Raw genomic sequence first — 19,889 nt, 5'->3', positions numbered from 1 at the left:
CATTGACTGGTATTAAGGATTAATCAAATAACTCCATCCATTGCATAGAATTCATATGAACAACCAAACATACATGCACAAATACATGCTGAATAACTTTATCAAGCACATTGTAACAATTTTGTGTAACAAAGTTATGCTTTTGTCTTGAGCCTCTATATCGGAATCTATCATGGGAATAACCCATGGGTAAATATGTCAATTCACAAGTGTCAACACTATAATATATCATATGGCACATCAACTGGCAATTATGTAATAAAATATATCTAAATATACTTCAGGAATGTTTCATTGAAAATATATACAAAAGTATACACATGTATGGCAATGCACTATCATAAATTTCGGACAAAAACAAAATAGAAGAAATGGTAAATGAATCATTTAACATCACCCTTATCATCTAGCATGTCTGTTTTCGCTGATGGAATGGAATATTTTACACACACACACACACATGCAAACATGTGCAAAATTCAACTTAAGAATGCGATCAGAATATAAAGTACATTTTTATACTTATCACTAGTTTTAAGTTTTTTCAATATCAATGGGTTTTTTTTCAATTCTGAATTTGGGATACTCTTTTCTTTCTGAATTATCAATGATAAAGTATTCTTGACAATTTGAGTAAGATCCCTGAATATATATATGTGTACATGTATACCCAATTACTCTTCTATTGAGTTGGAATATCTCTTATATTGCATTAATTAAACTAATTGTCACAGGTGAAATGCATCTTATGAGTACTGGAACATAAGCACTTTGAACAATGGAAACATTAAAATACAAAAGCACTTACAAAAAAAGAAATGTATACCTTTAAAAATACATGCATTTTACCACTCAATATCTTTAAAACTGGTAACAAAAAAATCAAACTTGTCAAACAAACAATTACTAAACTTAACAGATTCAAGATTTTTAAAATAAATACATAAACAAACACTTCATGAACAATATGGAAAAACTCAAGGAATGTTATCATAGTACATATAATGCCAAAAAAGTGTACACAAGACATAACAAATGGAATTCTCTCTTCTGGAAGACAATTAGGTTATACAATATGGGACTATAAACCATGTGATTATCAAAGCCCATGCAGCAGCCATAATATCTTGCTACAGCGAAAAATATTTTAAGGCATATCATAGCACATATTCTTGCTCCCCTGTAATGTCATGCGCTTTCTGCAAATGGATTCGCAAGGAAGATTCTGTGTTGAACCCCTTGAGGCACACTCGGCACCTGAAGTGCATTTTTAAATGAACTCCGAGCCCATTGAAAGTTGCGAAGCCGCGCCCACAGAATTTGCACTTATGGTTCAGTTGACTGAGAGCTTGCGTCTTGATTCCCGTCACTTTGTGAATTCCGAGGCCCGGATTGGTTCCCGTTCCATCTGAGTGAACACCCGGAACCTCCATGTTCCAGTCAATATCTTTCCCGTGAACACTTCTCACGTGCTTCTGGAGATCATAGCAAACTGAGTATTTCTTATCACAGTGGGCACATTCGTATGGACGAAATCGGGAATGGACCCGTTTAACATGCTGCTCTAAACTGTCGTTGCCCCAGAAACGTTTCACACATAAACTGCATTTGAATGGTCTGTATTCCCCATGATGCATTTTGATATGTCGTTTGAGATTTCCCATGTAGGCAAAACTCTTATCACAGTGTGAGCAGGGGTAAGATCCCTGCTCGGGCCCTACCTGGGTGTTGGGCTGTGGGCTGCTGGGCTGCGAGTTGCTGACCTCACTATTTGATGGTGGGCTGCTTGTATGTTTTGAGGTAGGACTGTCAGGGGCACCATTCTCTGATGGAGAGGAGGTGGGAGAGTCTAAAACATATGAATCAAATTACACATCAGTCTTTTTATCTGTAAGTTGTTTTCATCTAATGATACCTATTATCTTTTTGTTTAACAAATCTTGGGTGATAGGTATACAGTAAAACATGGTTACAGTGAACACACTTATAATTAATTGATGCTTTCAGTTAAGTGATTTTCATTCCCCGTGACTTTATTGCATGTTGTAAACTTGACAGATATAATGAATTATGTTTATAACGAAGTCAAATCATCTGTCCCTGGCACTTTGTTATAAGCGTGTTTTACTGTATACAGTAAATCATCATAATTGTGAACTTTCAGCATAATTAATTAAGCGGAAAATGCAAACCTAATGTCAAGCATAAAAGAATTCCTAAACCAAATATGACCAAGTTTTTTAATCTGATTATGTGGAAAAGTCCTGTGTGAATAGTTACAATTATTTCATGATGATAATATACAAGTATAATTGCATTAATTATCATTATCTGAACTCACATGATTCTGGTTTGCGAGTTTCTTCTTCCACTAGTTGGCCTGCCATAGTAGAATTAGACAGAGCTGCTACTCTGGCCTGCTTGCATTGGGGTTCCGTGTCTTTCTGTATCAGCATTTCTTTATAATAACCCTGCAAAACCTCCCTATCAGACACATTTCCTAGCATTCTATCTGAATTTCCCATCATTCTCTCAGACACACTCACATTCATCCCCATTTGCTCTGGCAAATAAACAGGTATATGAAATAGTTTCCTCTTTGATCCAAACTCAGAGAATCTAAGAAACTCTTGAGCCCTCTCCTCCAACTGCTGAGGTGTCAGAGAAAAACGATCCATTCCGTCTTGATCTCCTTTTGAATTCTTCATTGAATTTTGGTCACTGCAGGTTTGATGACCCTGGTCATCAGTATGAGTTTGCTTTTTCTGAGCTGGTTCAGGAGTTATTGAATCATCTGGTGGATTCCGTTTTGGACTCATGTGAAGATCCAGGGGAGAACACGGGGATTCTGGCCTGGTGAAAGGGAAGGGTTTTTCCATGGGTCTCATTACCTCAGAAAAAGATGGCAAAAGTTCCCTCCCAAACTTTCGTACTGTTTCAGGCTTAAACAAGCCATTTAAGGTTAGTGAAGAGTCAGTGAAGAAATCATTCATCTTGCTGCCTCATTGAGTGCACTGAAATTGAAAAATCAAACTTTTATCATCAATCAAATGACAACTATTTACCACAGGGTGTTTTATTATATTTAAATTAACAGCTTACTCCACCCTACCAGGTATAATCACTGAAATTGATAATTTCAAATAAAAACTAAGCATTCTCATTTTCTTGATTATCAAAATACTAAGCTGTTATTCATTTAATAGTCTTCTTAAATGACAATATGCTTTTACAAGCTCTATGGGACAGTCATAATAACAGTTGTGCAGGTAGATGCATTCATCAGATAAGATTTCATCTGATAGTTTTTCCTTGTATGTTTTAATATATCCGTAAGGCATACTCTAAAATTTGACCTGGCCTGGCATGGCCTCATTTTTGGTCTAAAATTTGGCTTGGCCTCCAAAATTGGCCCCCTCAAATTTTTTATTATTTTAATAGTAATTTATTCTATAAGATTATGATCCAGTCTGTTTTCTTTATTCTCAAGTAGTTAAGTGTATAATGTCATTTGATAACTGTGATAATGGTGATAACTTTCAGCAAAATGCTATTAATATAAGTGTACAATTGTATATAGAATGCATGTGTAGTGTTATGGAAGAGATCTTTTTATACTGAGTACGTACATACTCAGACTGAATTAAACAAGTTTGGGACAAGGCCAAAAGTGAGGCCATGTCAATTTTGAGGCTAGACCATGTTTTATAGTATGCCATATCCACAATTACTGTATAGATTCTCCATCAGGGTCACAGAAAACTAGAGCCAGTGCATTGTGGTAAACTTATGTAATCACAAATTACAAAGCTCACCGAGACGAGGCATCACCTAAACGGAGCATCACCTTTATCAAATTATATGAAAATCATAGTTAATGATCTTGCCAATGGATATTCATGGATACTGTTTTGAGACAATATTGTATATAATATGTTCATTTCATAAAGAATTGTAAGATACAATGTTTATCAATAATATTATTACAAAATATATTGCATCCTACTATACAATATATATAAATCATATGATACAATATAATAGTGTAATTTATAATGATACAATATGATTTTTTAACATATGATATGACATTGTATCAAGATATGATGTTGTATCATATAATATGACACATTATTGTATCATGTTAAACATTATTGTTTTTGATCACATAATCCAATATCATAATACATAAAATATGATACAATATTATACAATTTCATATCATATGCTTCAATATCAAATATTACAATACCATATAACATAAAACAAAAGAGTATTATATCATACAATAATATATCATAGGAATAATGTTATATCATTTAACAACAAACAAATCTATCAAGCAAGTTTAAGTGAGGTAGTTTTTTTAAGCATCTTTGATAATGGAGATCAGTCTCTGCATCTGAAGATAACTCTGCGATTCATTCATATTATAGTTAAATCAACTATGAAGTTTGAAATAATACTATTATTTATTAAACATGTGACCTGTTCCAAAAAACTAAACCTCATCCAGCATCCGAAACCAAACGCTCAGATTCAGCACTCAAGCTTGTCAGGTGCATTAGTATAATAGGACGCATCATCCATGCAATTTTGGTGAAGTTAAGACCAGTAGTAACTAAGATATCGATATAATCATCAGAGGGCACCTGCTTTAAAATTTTTAACCAGCTCTCAAAACCTTAACCTCCTCCAGCATCCGAAACCTATTGTTTATTAGATTCAGCATTCAAGCCTTGGCGAGGTTAGGACCAGTAATAACCAAGATATATATAATCATCAGCGGGCACCTGCTCAATAAACTTTAACATGCCCCCAAAACTCTAATCTCCTCCAGCATCTCAAATTCATGGCCCAGATTCAGCATCCAAGTCTTTTAAGTCCAGAGGTAGGTAGAGATGCATCATCCATGCAAGCTTGGTGAAAACAGGACAAGTAATAACTTAGATACAGGACCTGCAGCAAAAACCTTAACCACGTCCGGACGCTGATTTCAATTTACCACTGATATCGTCACTTATTGCCTCAGAATTTCTCCGGAACATGCAACTAACCTCCGAAAAAAAAGTATGTTAAATTTACATCAATGTCGAGGGTCACCATTTTACATGTAAACAAACTGCACCACCTCAATTTACGGGTCTGGTGATGGTGTTTTAAAGGCTATCAGAGTCAAGTAAAGAGAAGATATCAGTAGTAAATTGCACGAAGAATTTAGTGGTAAATGTACTAATTGTTTTCATAGAATTTGCATACAAATAAGATTAATCAGCCCAAAAGTAGCGCTTGTTTTTGTGTGCAATAAATGTACATATTTTTTAATGGGTGGCACTATAGCTCCCAGGTCGTCCAATCAAATTTTTCAGACCGGGAGCTACAGACCTGCAGCTAGAATCTAAACTTCCTTAGAATGCTTTCAAACAAGTTAAGGTGGAATAACACACCTGGATAAATTCACTCAAATTAACAGGAAACTTTATGATAATGAAAGATATAATGATAAATAAACTGTACAAAAGTCAAATAAGCGAAAAATTTGCAGTTAGGGGATAAAAAATGAATATCTAAAATAATTATTCCAGTAAGTAACAACAAAAGCTCCGGCGGTATTCGAACTCGGGATGTACGGATCACAAGTCCGACACTTTATCAACTTGGCTATGGAGTAAGTTACATGTTTCAGTCCATAAAATCCTTTTAATAAAACGAAATGTTGTTTCAATCAGCAGTCAGCCATTTTGTGATGATGTTATTCCACCTTAAAGTTTTTCTGGCCAAATGGATTTTGAAATGATTTCATAAGTTTTTTCTCTTTATATTCCTATGTAAAAATCTTACCCCAATTGCAACACCAATCCTTCCCCCTGGGATCATGATTTGAACAAATATGAATTCACACTACCTGAAGATGCTTCCACAGAAGTTCTAACTTTTCTAACCAAATGGTTTGTGAGAAGAAGATTTTTGAATATTTTAAATTATTTCCTTTTTAAAGAGGGTCTGGCCCTTCATTTGAATAAAATTGAATTACCTTACCCAAAAAATGCTTTGTGCTAAGTTTGGTTGAAATTTGCCCAGTGGTTTTGGAGAAGATAAAACTATGAACGACAAGTACACCAACAACTCACAACAGAAAAATTTTGATCAGAAAAACTCTCGACTCAGCCTGTACGTGGCTCAGGTGATGTAAAAATTTGAATCATATCATACATATCATATACAATAACATAATCAGGGCTCAACATTAACCTTGAAAAGAGCAAATGTCTTCTATTTAGCAAAAAACAACCCCTTTTTTCAGAGAATGTTTCTATGTACCGCTTAATTTGTGTGAAATGTCGATTTTGTTGGTTTATAACTTATACTTAACTTTTGGCTTTGAAAATATTTCATAATTCAGTAATCCATCAGAATTATCCACCTGTGTTCCTTACATCAACCAAGAAATTGTTCTTAACAGTTTATGTCCTATTACATAATCAATCACCTGTTGACTTTCTCTGCAGTATGCATTGCATATTTCATTTTTCAAACTCCAGTGAAGCATGCAAACCAGGCTTAGGGAGATTTACAAATAGTTATGATTGAAATTACATATTTTTTCTGCTTCCTGTGTTTGTTTCATAGGCCTACACATTTGGTGATTTTTTAATCTTGTTCAATTTGATCATATTTATTGTAAATGTTAACTTCTTATTTATTAATAAGTTTTTGATTAATTATCAATTCATTGTTCTGCTGTTGCTTTTGATTCACAATCATAATTACTGGTAAATGCACTTTTCCGCAAGTTGAAAAATATACATCTTTGAATTGTCAATTTCCCGGTGCGTATTTCTCTGATGTTTTCACCCAATATACACAGGTGTGTACAATGCACGAGATATTTGGTAAATTAAAATTTTTTTTTTAGAAATTCAAGAATAAAAATAATTTCTTTAACAAAGCACACGTGTATAAAAAACAAAAGCATGAATCTGGTACTACGCAACAATTGTTGAGAAGATCAAGGACCAATTGTATAATATCGACAAAGAATAGTGATGCGTCAGTATTATAAACTTATGTCTCAAAAATTGTAAACACTTGTAGATATTTATAATAAAACAAATGTTAAAAATAAATTGCTTTACTTTCTTTCACTCCTTCAATTATTTTTCCTCAGACTGGTGAAGAAGATTCTGTAGAATGCCACGGTACATTAATCAGAGGTGATATGGATAGGGACACAAACATATAGTGAACATGATCACTAATTTATATTTTATATTGAAAGAAATCCTTAAAAATATATCTGTGTTATAAAGTTGAAAGTCATGATTTTTTACATGACCAGTCGGGCTACCTTGACACAAAATAAACTAGACCATGTAGACCAGACCAAACTTTTACTCATCCGAGTGGGTTCAACACTAAGACATGCCTAAATGTTGACTTGAGCCCTGATAATGATTATTACCAGTTGTATAACTATTGCTGGCAAATATAATACTGTTGTTATATACAATATATCATATGATACAATATAATACATGTACTGTAATATAAATAAACAATATGATATTGTTATATATGACATTGTATCAAGATATGATATTGTATCATAAAATAAAATAGCCTGAGTGGTATTGTATTGTGTTATATATTAAATATTGTATTTCATCACATAAAACAATTTCATAAATATAACATTATAAGTATCATGTGATACAATATCATATCACATAATACATCACAATATTGTAACCAATGATATAATATCTTATGCTATGGTACCATGATATAAATCCTGATATTGTTGATATTTTTGTATGACATTGTGTCATATATGATACATAATATGGTATTGTATCATATGATGCAATACAATATGATATAACAATATTTCATATAATACAATATTGTATCTTATAATACAAAAGTGTATCATATTATACTATATTACAGATATCATGTTATATCAGTTAACAACAAAACATCTATCAAGTAAATTTGAGTAAGGTAGGAGTTCTGTTTTTAGCATCCTTGCTGAAGGAGATCAGGCTCCTTATCTGAAGCTACATCTGTAATTCATTTATTTAATTTTTTCGATTAATCAACCATGCAAGTTTGAAATAGAACTTTTAATTATCTAATATGTTTTACGGTGAGTCAATTGTGGCGAGTGCAGCCTATGATTAAATATGTATATATGTATCATTATAAAAAATTAATTATGAAATTAATAGTATTTTACAAAAAGATGCAAAAGAAGTAAATGAATTTGAATACAAATTAAATTCAATATATCTTCTGTTTATTATCCATAATTTTAACACTACAGTATATAAGCGATACTTCGAGTTTTCATTGATTTATGATTGTAGAACTAGTTGATTTAATTTGGATAAAATATTGTTGAATATTATAAAAACATAATTTTCAATTCAGAGTTTTTTCCTTATTAAAAGTTATTGTAACGTCAGTTCACCTTGGCATATTAGGTTTTAAAGTGTTGTATGCCCCCCCCCCCCCCCTTTAAAATTAAGGGTCAGCAAATTACCCGATATTTGTGGAAATCACCCTAATCCTCTTAAAATTTCTTTAATGTGAACATTTAAATGATTGCAAGTTACAATTGTTTCATATCTCTGAAGAAATGATCTCATTCGTTAGCTTTTTCAGGATCATGATTTTGAAAGGATTTCAGACTTTGGTTATTCAACTTACAGTTATTACATTTAGAGTTATTTCCCCTTATTTAACCATGATTGTGAGGTCAGAGGTCACATCGGTTTTGTGTCGTCTGGCTTTTTAAAAACTCCCCTGATAATTAAAACTATGCATAGCAGAATGTTTTATTGACCTAAAAAGCATGACATTCTTGCAATTACACATTTAGTCTGGTTCTCAAAAGTTTTACTTTGATTCTCACAAGAATGTGAGAACTCCATTTGCAATGCTTGGAATTGCATTGTGGGTCAAAATTTACTGAGGTAGCTAAACACAGTTTCGTATAAAATCAGGGGTTTTTTCTCTGGGAAAAAGCATGATGGGCAGGGATTTTCCTGCTATTTTTATGTGGTATACATGAAAATTAATTTTTTTTATCCTCAATTGCATAATATAGAAGTTTATCTTTCGTGTACATGAAAAAAGTATGTAGAAAATTTTTAAATAATAATATAGTGAGACTCTTAAATAAAGGGAGGTAACTCCCAAAACATCCGGATTTTACGAATGCAGAATTTCAAGAATATTTTAGCGGGGAAAATAGCTCTTTACAAAGCTAGCGAAAGTACCCTGAAAATACTATAAAACGATGTCTAAGGACTTGCTCTTGAAAATGCACTGAAATTAAAATGGCCGATTTATATGCATTCTGCTGTTAGCTAGGGGGAGCCTTAAATGCATGGGTGTACTGCAATTAGAGGCATTTTTTTGTCTCTTTTCCTCATGTTTTGAGTGCCAAATATATTATAGCATTAAGTTACATGTGCATTATTGTTAAATATTTACAAAAATCACAGTTTTATCTTTCTATTGATATATAGATATATAACATGTTTTTACAATGTAGTTTTTATACAGGTCAGTTTTGCTTGTCCCTCATCTAAAAACGTCCTTACAGCGTTACATATAAAACTGTGTTTTGCACACTGACACCGAAAATTTCTGACGATCTATGTGCAAGAAAACCATTGTGATATCGATGTCACTCGATTGTATTGATGATAAAGGGTGATAACTCTTTTAATCTTATGTAATGGATCTGTATACATTTACAATTTATGTATAAATACATATAGTCTTTAATTATTTTTATCTTGCTTGTTTTCGTGAGAGCATAAAATGGGAAACCATATTTACAGTGAATTGCTGGTCAGATACAATTTATGTATAAATACATATAGTCTTTTATTATTTTTATCATGGTTGTTCTCGTGAGAGCATAAAATGAAAAACCATGTTTACAGGGAACTGCTGGTCCAATAAAAACATGGCATTACTGGTCCGAGTAACTGAGGCCAAAAAAATCTGTTGAATGAATGTGAACTAGTCCAAATTTTTCTATTCACACATGCTTGCCGAAAAAGCTCACTTCGCCTGCTATTAGCCATGTTATCTGTTCCAAAAAACTAAACCTCCTCCAGCATCTGAAACCTATGGCTCTGATTCAGCATCCTTGCTTGTGGGGGGCATCAGGTTCACTAGACGCACAATCAATGCAAGTTTGGTGAAGATAGGACCAGTTATAACTAAGATATAATCATCAGAGGGCACCTGGTCCAAAAACTTTAACCAGCTCCTTAACCTCCTTCAGCATCAGAAATTCATGGCTCAGATTCAGCATCCAAGTCTTTTAAGTTCATATGTAGGTCCAGATGCATCATCCATGCAAGTTTGGTGAAGAAAGGACAAATAATAACTTAGAGACAGGACCTGCTACAAAAACTCTAACTTGGGGGTCAAGTAGCCCCCCCCCCCCCCAATCCCTTGAGATTTTAAACTTGTTTAATTCACATAGTGAAATTATCAAACACAGCCACCCCCCCCCCAAAAAAAAAATCTTCTGCCTGAACAAAATGATAAATTATCCCTCAGACCCCTGGATCCACACATGTATTGTGATTTTGATTTACTTTCTTGAGATAAACTAATAAAACACAATACATTAATTAAAACATATCACCTAATGAATATATTTTTATTAAAATACAATATACTGTTGACCATGTTTATATCTCTAATGCGTGTTCCAATTATTTCCTTTAACACTGAGTACACCTGCACTCAGGTACAGAACCTGACACATTCAATTTTCAATTTTTATTGCAAATTGGCATGTACAATCATGGTCAGTGTGTATTAAACAGACATTTATTCATATCTGAACTATAAACTTTAAAATCAGTTCTAGTATTAAAAGTAAATTTTCATGCAGCTAAATATAGCTATGGAAAATACATTAAGCCTTATATGGCCTTCACCTTGCATTACCTGGAAAAAGCTTTTTCCACGAATTTGTACATTTATTCAGAAGACTTTGTAATAAAGCTAACTTAATTAATACAAATGTTGTGGTTGTTGAGAGAGAGGGAATGTGTTTATTCGTTCCTAAAACCTGTACAATTTTGCTCCTCCGCAACTTTAAGGAGAGGGGGTCTGAGGGAGGGACAATATGTGAATACAATTGATTAACTAGGCTAAGATGTGCTCTTCAGTTAATACGCCTGTGTTTGTATGTGAAATAGAGATCTGGGCCCTGCAGGATATGTCAACTGTAAGTATGTGATAAAATGTCAGGCTCAAAAGACTTCTTTCTTTTACTCTAATGATTTTCCTGAAATTAAAAATGATCCAATTTTTTACAGGGTAATTTAACTGCTGGTATATTTGTACACAAAATGAGTTCTAAGTATAGTAAAAAGAGAACTGTTATGAATATACATTCACATGTTGTATGTATGTGTAAAGAAAACCTAAACTATTCCACTTGTGTAATAATTATATATTACAATGCCATTACAATGTCATGATGAATTTCTCACAATTCTGTTTCAATGATCTTGCTATCTAACCAAATTAAACCTATGATTGAAATATTGATTTAAACATATCATATGGGATTAAACATGTGATTAGAAGAATCTCTTGCATATTCATCTTTTTCTTTGCCAATTGGACACCTGTTGATATTAATGTGGATAAAAGTACACAAAAATCAAAATACTTTCACCATTTTAGAATTTTCAAATCTCACAATATTTGACCAAAAAAATATATGTTTAAAAAAAAATTTGGTATTGTAAAATTTATAAAAGCCCCAGCTGGATTCAAACTCAAGGCTTTCAGATTTGTAGTTAACACTCTAACCCATCTATACTGTTGTTTATATATATATACACATACTTTTTATATGTATTAAATGCAATGGGGCAATCTTACAAATCAAATTAATGGGTACTTCTCCTAACATATTTAATTTTCTTAAATCCAAAAAAGTGGCTGTTGACATGTGCATACAATTTGAACAATTTTTTAAAATACATGTACATGTATGTTGAATCATACCCCCTTCCCATTTTTCAGATTTCTTTCCTTAAGTTTTGATTGCAAAGCTGTAGCAGTCATTGTGTTAAAGCCATATATGTTTTGACTGCATGTATTCAGTCATCTCATTACAATAAAACTTGACACACATTAAGATGACCTGATCCTTATTCCTTTATCTATATCACCTGTAATTTTTGCCTGACTACTGATCTCTTGCTATAAATTTCCTCCTGACTACATTAATAGGTCAAATACGTCATAAGGATCTTTTTAAAGCAGGCACCTCATACAATTTTTTTTAAATAAAACCCCATCATGCACATCAATTTTTATGCAAATATTAGCTTTTATGGAGATTTTTTTTGCACAAACTTCCTTGATAAAATGATCAGTTTTTGACAAATTTGCTGATGAAATGAAAAAAAAAAACCCATATGAATATATTATTTATGCACTGGGTTAGAACTAAGAGAAAAAAAATTATTCAACTGAACAAATCAAAGAGTTCGTTGAATTTCAAAATTCACTGCATTATTCAGTTTATTGTCAAAGGCTAGATCTCATATATACATAACTTACTTTTATTGTATCAAAGATGTTAAATTAATTACTAGTGTACTTATAAAGGTGTACCAAAGAAATACTGGGAAGTTTTAAACAAATAAGTAAACTATTCTTGGTTTGTAAGGTGAATAACCAGCATACCAATTAAGGTAATACCGGTAGATAATTATGTGCTTTAATTAACATCAGAAAGTGTGTTACAGTTATCTTTAGCAAATCTCATGTTTGAATATTGAATATATTATTGTGTAATATACTGGTACATTTTAAAATGTCCATTGGTCTACATTTTGCTGGAGTAAATAACACAGGATAACACATATGTACAGAACCTAAAAGCTCAAGTTTCTGCCAAAGTGATGACATTCCTTTGATTCCCCAAAATTACAACTGATTGTCTGAATCTTATTTCTTTTTCCTTTCATCAGAATAATTGTTTTAGTTCTAGAGTTTGGTTTAAACTGTTTGTTGGGAATATAACATCAAAACAAAAGGTTTTTGATATCTTATATTTACATTTTCCAGTGTCTTTGCCTGTGATAGCACTACGTATCGATTTTGTACTATATGACCCATAATACAAATGACGCCAAATTGAGGCGCCAGAGGGGTTTGCTTATTTATATTTAAATATTTAATCGTACGATGGCTTAAAATTATATAAATACATGTATAAGTAATAAGGAATCATTCTTTGAATATTATGAGCTGATAATTTCGGTTGGGGCGTGATCAAATCTATCATAAAGCCCTTCGTGCTTTATTGGATTTGATCACGCCCTGACCGAAATTATCTATGAAAAACAATGAAAACTTTTTAAAGAATAAGGAATTATTCTTTGAGTATTATGAGGTGATAATTTCGGTTGGGGCGTGATCAAATCTATCATAAAGCCCTTCGGGCTTTATTTGATTTGATACATAGTGTTATCACAGGCAAGACACTGGAAAATGTAAATATAGTGTAATATTAAATCACGCATCATTTGAACAACATTTGAAGCATGGTTGGTATTTTGCTTAAAAAGTATGCATCACTCATACAGGGAGTATAGTCAAGAAAGACCAAATAGAACTATTTTAAAAAGACCTTGGACTTTCAGTAGAAGGTAGCTTCCCATTTCTTGCTTCAATTAAAACAAGTTAAAAATGATGCTGTTTCAAGCGAAATATGCACCAATTGCATAGTCTTAACTCAAAAGCCAGGCAAATCATGTTGATTTCAGAGAGCCATGGCTGAGTGGCTGACAATGAAAAAGACTGGGCTACGTCACATTGCTGTTTGTCACAACTACCCAAAGTCCAAGCTCTTGTTAAAATGGTTCTTCTAATTAACAGTTAGAATTATATAGTTAAATTAACTTATGAACTTACTGGTGTTATGCATCCTAGAGGTTATCGATGTTATCCATGTGAAATGTAGGGTTAAGTAATATCTTGGAGAATTGAACTGCTTTTAAAAACTTTAACCAGTACATTCTCCATCAAAATTTGGATAGGACTGAGGGTTAACAGAGTAATTTCCTCACAGTATCATAAAAAGGCGACCTGCCTAAACCACTGAGCCGTTTATACATCTGGATATATTAAAAGTCATAATCAGTTTCTGCATGAAGCATGACAGCTGGTATAGTGCATCGCAATATCAATAAATTCTCCAACAGTCATTTGATTTATTAATAGGTTTAGGGTTTGTTGTCTCTGAAGAAGTAGACCTGCTTTTTTAACAGTTTTGTTGTTTGGAAATCGAGCAATCACAGCATGGATGGTACTATGTATATCAATTTCAAAACCCACGAAAGTACTTTTGTTCAAAAAAGGGCCTTTGTAATGTATGCTTGGGAATGAGATCTTCTCTTAAAACATAATCCTGTTTATTATAAATAACCTTTACTTGCTTTACAAAGCTTAAACCTGGCCAAGTCATTTATTCACAAAAAAATTCGTAGGAAATGCAGCATCTGAATCCTGGCTGGTACCGGTATAATGAAGCGATATATGCATCATACATGCATTTTTGGTCAATGGTATACGGCACAGATTTACTTTGAAATATAACTGCTCCAAAGATTTTAATCAGGGACGCAATTGCCAAGGGACTAGTCATGATCATATAAACACCCCCTCTTTCCCAGATAAAACATCCACCCATACATTATATATTGCTCAGTATATCAATCCACTCAGGTGTATAAGGAATTTTAGTAGTTTTTGTATATGCACATCAAATACTTTGTTTTCACACATGCCATATGTCCTTCTTAATCCTAGCTTTCAATGACAAACTACTATATTTAAATCTAAAACACCAAATTCATTTGTCTGGTAGCAAGTGGACCATAAAATTCTTTATCAAATGTCTTTTAACAATGGAAGTTCCTTAAAACAAAGTTTTATTTATTACTAAATGGTACTTTACATGGTTTACTTACATGGAATCAGTGAAAGTCAATATTTCATTCCAAGAAAACATGCAGTCACTCAAATTGGACTTTCTGAATAGACTTTTTTTAATGATTCATCTTGTTTGTGTGCACTTAATTTCAAACATTTAAATTTCTGAAAACTTTGCCTGGATTTAAAGCTTCTCAATTTTCAAGGAAGTCTTTCACTGGGTATTAAGCCTGCCTAGAAAAAAACAGATCTCATTCTACAGGGCTATACACATGACTATATACCTTTCAAAATATATTTCTATGCAACCTGCAGGTATTGTAAGAAACTCCCATCTCAGATTTCAGATTTCAATTGAATACTTTATTGTGTATTACAAAAGCTCCAGAAATAAGCTTGATCTAATATGGAAATCTGATTAAATCATCAGTTGGATAATTTTGCAATTGCCAAATAGAAAAAAAAAACAAACCAGAGAGTAATAGATTTTCTCTGAGAAAAAAAAATCCTTTCAAAACTACATATATGGGAACAATGATATTACTTCTATTTCAAATTGTAAATTTTGGACATACGCAACGTATTGATTCGTAACTCATTGTTCAAATATAGATGTTATGTTAAAGCTTATATATATTAATATGTTTAATCTTTATTATATATAAGAATCAATTTCAGGCATACAATATGTGCAGTTAACACATAATTTCTTAAAGACATGAATTTGTTAAACCAATCAAGAATGGATAAAGTAAGTTTAAATTGTTCATGATATTTGTTACAATAGAAAAATCAAATGAAACACATTGAATTTACAAGTTTATAGAGTGCGTTACAATTATAAATTATGATTACTGGTGGCAATTTTATGGTGTATATTGCTGATCTATACATGCAGTATCTGGTCAAAAATGAAAAATAATTACACACCCCTCCCAAAACCACTTATAACCACTATAACCAGTTCACTGGACAGTATATTTAATCTGATAAAGACAATGGTGATAAAATTGATATATATGTTTTCTGCCCATTTCCAAATTATGCCCAAATTTGACAATATGGTGCTGTCTGATTTGGTACTTTTTAAAGATGGCATGTACTTTATTTATAGTCTCACTGAAACATTATCAAATTATAGGGACTACAGCATAGTTCCTTGTTCATCATGTTAATTAGTCCGCAGATCCAACATTCATACTTAATAAAGGGGAAATAGTAAAACATCAATGTAACTATATCATTTCCTTTCAGGTCGGTGACAATACACCTGTATCATATTTTAGCTATATCTACCCAGGCAATGTGAAGGTCACATCGACGTAAATATATTCTCTGTCCTCATACGACTGAAAACTTGTTATCGGGAAGAAATCAGGTCATATGGGACTTTACATAAAAGTACAACTTCTATCTTTTAACTTTATAAAGACTTTCAAACAGATACCTTTTGTGATCATTCTTCTTGTTACACTTTTGTAGAAACTTTTCTAAGTTTTGTCACAAGTTCCACCCCGAAAGGCTTTTGGTCCATAGACTGTTTGTGATCACCTCACACAAAAGAGTTCCACTGTTTACCTTTTCTAGGCATATTTTCTAGGTCAATGTTTACATAGAAACAACGCGCTTCGTTCATGTCGATATAAGGTATCTTACTTGTTTTTAATTGATAATAATACGATTTCTTATGAATACATCAACTGAAACAAAACTGTATTTGGGATACACAGGTCTACAAGTAGGCTTTTGTATTGGATTTTTATCTTAATCATACATATGTAGCTCATAGAAAAACATATCATATGAATTGGAAAAAAAATATTTATTCTTTTTTTAAAATCATAACTAGATAATCATGTCAAAAACTAATTAATAATACTTGGCTTTTAATTAAAACAATAACACCTACAATAGTATTTTTAAAAATATTTATTGACATTGACTTGTAAACAAAATTAAAACCATTGGCAAATGCCCAATATTAATGTACCAGGGTATATGAAAAGATCACTCGTTTTGATATCATATACTCAACATTAAAGAATTACATATAATAACATTTAAAAAAGATTGTAAATTAAATCTAGATAACAAAAAAACCCTATTTATAAATATATGCGTTACATTTGGCGTGTGTGTTTTTATATAAAAAAATAACTTGATGAAAATATGGTTTTGATGAATTGAATATTTTTGTATAAATTCATTCTTGTAGACACTGCATGGTCTATTATGTAGTCTGTGTTTCAGTGTTCGTTGAATAAACTTCCTTGATTAATAATAAATTGATTTTTCTTCAATTGATTAATTTTGAAACAGAATGATTTTGTCCGATAATTTATATGCACTGTATTTTAAATACATGTACAAATGAACTCCCTATATATTATACATACTATATCCTATATACTTATTATGTAACTTGACCTATTATATAAGAAGGAGAGGATATACATAGGTTATGCATGTTGTCCAATCCTACTCGTATTATTCAATAAAATATGTTTAAATTACTAAATTAAAATGTACTCCCAGATGTAGTAAAAAATAATTATGATTCCAAATCTTTATCTACCCATATTTACCATAGAAGGAGCACCGGTACGTACAATTCTACTATATCATGTATATACAGCTATGTACACCATATATTTCCTCACAATTTTCAGGTGAAAATTTCTGTAAGAGAATCTTCATAAATTTCTCTGTACAATAAAAGAGAACTGATGCTACTGCATGTAGTGTCGAAAATGTTGTTCATAATGTTACATTGATTATCCAGTCCCATTCCATTGTCTTTTTGATAAAAATTAACTATTTTGGTCATTGTCATGAAAATTGCCGTAGATATATGCAAGTTCCATTTCATTTTAAAGTTAATCGAAGATATCGAATTTAAAAAAAAAAAAAACTTCAACACAGTTTGAAGTATATATCTGCGTATCGACAACAATACATTTAACATCAATAAATGATATGCCAATAAATATTTCATTAAAAACCTGTCATTTTATATCCCGTACTTTCATTTTACGGTAATAATATCGTGTACAATTGTATTTACTTGCTGAACAATAAAAGATGAAATATTATCAGCATTTTGGAACCTAGCTGTGGAGGATAATTTGAAATAAGTGCGTTTAGTGCATCCGCATCTGACCCTTCTAGTAATTGATTAAATCTGGCTTTCTCCAAAAACGGTTTCTTCTGTAATCATTATACAAAGGAATGTAATTAAAATTCAAAGAATCTCATTTTATATATCATTTTCAAAGCAAAATGTACAAATTCGGTCTTCGGCAAGTTCACCAGCTAGTTTCTAATCCCTCACCTAAAGTGAGCTAAAATTGATCGCAAATATTTTGGCATATCCAAAACTACACCATTTCTCTACCCAAAACTGTTTTTAAAAGGTATGTACACATAAGTAGATACATAATTTGAGAATTTATTCATAAACGATATTTAATTGACTCTGCATCTCTTTAACATTATAAGTAAATCTGAGACGTCGTATCTCCTTTAAATTTTTTGGAAAAAAATCTATCGCACATATAGTTTTGCAGCCATCTTCTTCAGACTCAAGGGCATCTCTAGAAACTCAGGACGATCAACATTTAGTTTCATGCACCAAAATCAATTTGAGTCAGACATCATCAACTGTTATAATTAATCCTAACATAGCTATACATGTACATGTATTACTACAGAGCTGCATCATTAGTCTAAGATACAATTGGTCATCGTATTTTAACGAGAACTACGATTTAAAGTTTAACACTCCTATAATTATTTATGAAATGAGCTTATGTATACTGACTTCATTCTACGAATCAAAAATATATAAATGCACGTTTTTGCGAACGTGGGCAAAGATATATATCTTAAACTGACAATTGATTTTATCTTTTATAGTTATGTTAAGAATGGATGAGCCAAAGGGACAGCCGTATGCGATGCGGAGTGGCGTAACTAAACACCATCTGCAGTTGTATCGTACGTTTTAACTTAATGCATAAAACTTAAGATATTTGATGTGATTGTCGCTAAATAAATCGTTTTCAAACATATTTTGTGATTTTGTATTGATTGATTTTTAACTTTACTTGTCACTCTTTTAAAAATGGGATTGATGCAAGTACATGTGGTAGGCCTACTGCACAAACCATTTCTTCCTGGTCTCAAACATGTCCCTCTAATATTCATTTTTTAAAACTAATTCAGCATCTTAGTTTATTAGTATGAGGTTTGATGACCAGGCCCCGGGGCCATAAAACTGAGATGAGCTCACTTTTGATCTCAGTCTCGCTTTTACAAAAGGAATATATAGTGGAAAAGTGAGACTGAGATCAAAAGTGAGCTCGTCTAACTTTTATGGCCCCGGAGCCAGGTCATTATTTCGTATTTTTATATCAAAATAATCTTACTAATGAATTTTTATAATTAAAAAAATTAAATATCTATATTTCTTTGGTGCAAAAATACAGCGTACCTGATATTTCCTGGCGTCGAATATAATATTTAATATAAATAAGATGTATAGACATTTACATTATAAACAAGCGTGCGTAATCGTCATTACGACATCTGATTGGTTAATCAGCATATCTGGGCGGGGCTGGGACTCCTCCAGACCGTGGCTCAGATGATGAATTTTAGAACACTTTTGCAGTCCATACAAACCACTATCCCCTTCCTTGATTTTTTTTTTCACAAATACCTTCATCCATAAAACTTTAAATCCACAGTGCACCTTTTATTTGACCTACATGTATGTAGACAACGTTTTAATTTATCAACAATCTGTTTTTAAAATTTCATTTCAACCACCAAAAGAAATGAATTGTAACCAATTGTTTCCTAGATCTTATCACAGGCCAGTACACCGGAAA

The 19,889-nt window shown here is 32.1% G+C and overlaps 1 protein-coding gene and 1 long non-coding RNA gene across 3 annotated transcripts; one reads left to right on the top strand and one right to left on the bottom strand.

Annotated features, from left to right (window-relative positions):
* Positions 1-448: 448 nt before the first annotated feature.
* On the bottom strand, positions 449-16,645 carry LOC105343231 (zinc finger protein 449). Of its 2 annotated transcripts, XM_066089265.1 has the most exons (4): positions 16,445-16,645; positions 15,036-15,231; positions 2,342-3,014; positions 449-1,849 (listed from the first exon to the last, which is right to left on the bottom strand). In XM_066089265.1, the coding sequence occupies exons 3-4, from the start codon at positions 2,991-2,993 to the stop codon at positions 1,158-1,160; spliced, it is 1,344 nt and encodes a 447-aa protein (XP_065945337.1). In that variant the 5' UTR covers positions 2,994-3,014; positions 15,036-15,231; positions 16,445-16,645; the 3' UTR covers positions 449-1,157. The 2 variants fall into 2 exon arrangements, with proteins under 2 accessions (XP_065945337.1, XP_011448806.3); XM_011450504.4 differs by lacking the exon at positions 15,036-15,231 and having other exon boundaries at positions 16,445-16,644.
* On the top strand, positions 11,034-16,151 carry LOC109620586 (uncharacterized). The gene is made up of 2 exons (XR_010715218.1): positions 11,034-11,266; positions 11,358-16,151. It is a non-coding gene; the product is annotated as an uncharacterized lncRNA (long non-coding RNA).
* Positions 16,646-19,889: the final 3,244 nt, after the last annotated feature.

This window comes from Magallana gigas, chromosome 6, assembly GCF_963853765.1.
Source record: "Magallana gigas chromosome 6, xbMagGiga1.1, whole genome shotgun sequence".
Lineage (NCBI taxonomy): Eukaryota > Metazoa > Mollusca > Bivalvia > Ostreida > Ostreidae > Magallana > Magallana gigas.
The sequence above is the reverse complement of the archived record's forward strand: the minus strand, read 5'-3'. Positions and strand labels throughout refer to the sequence as shown.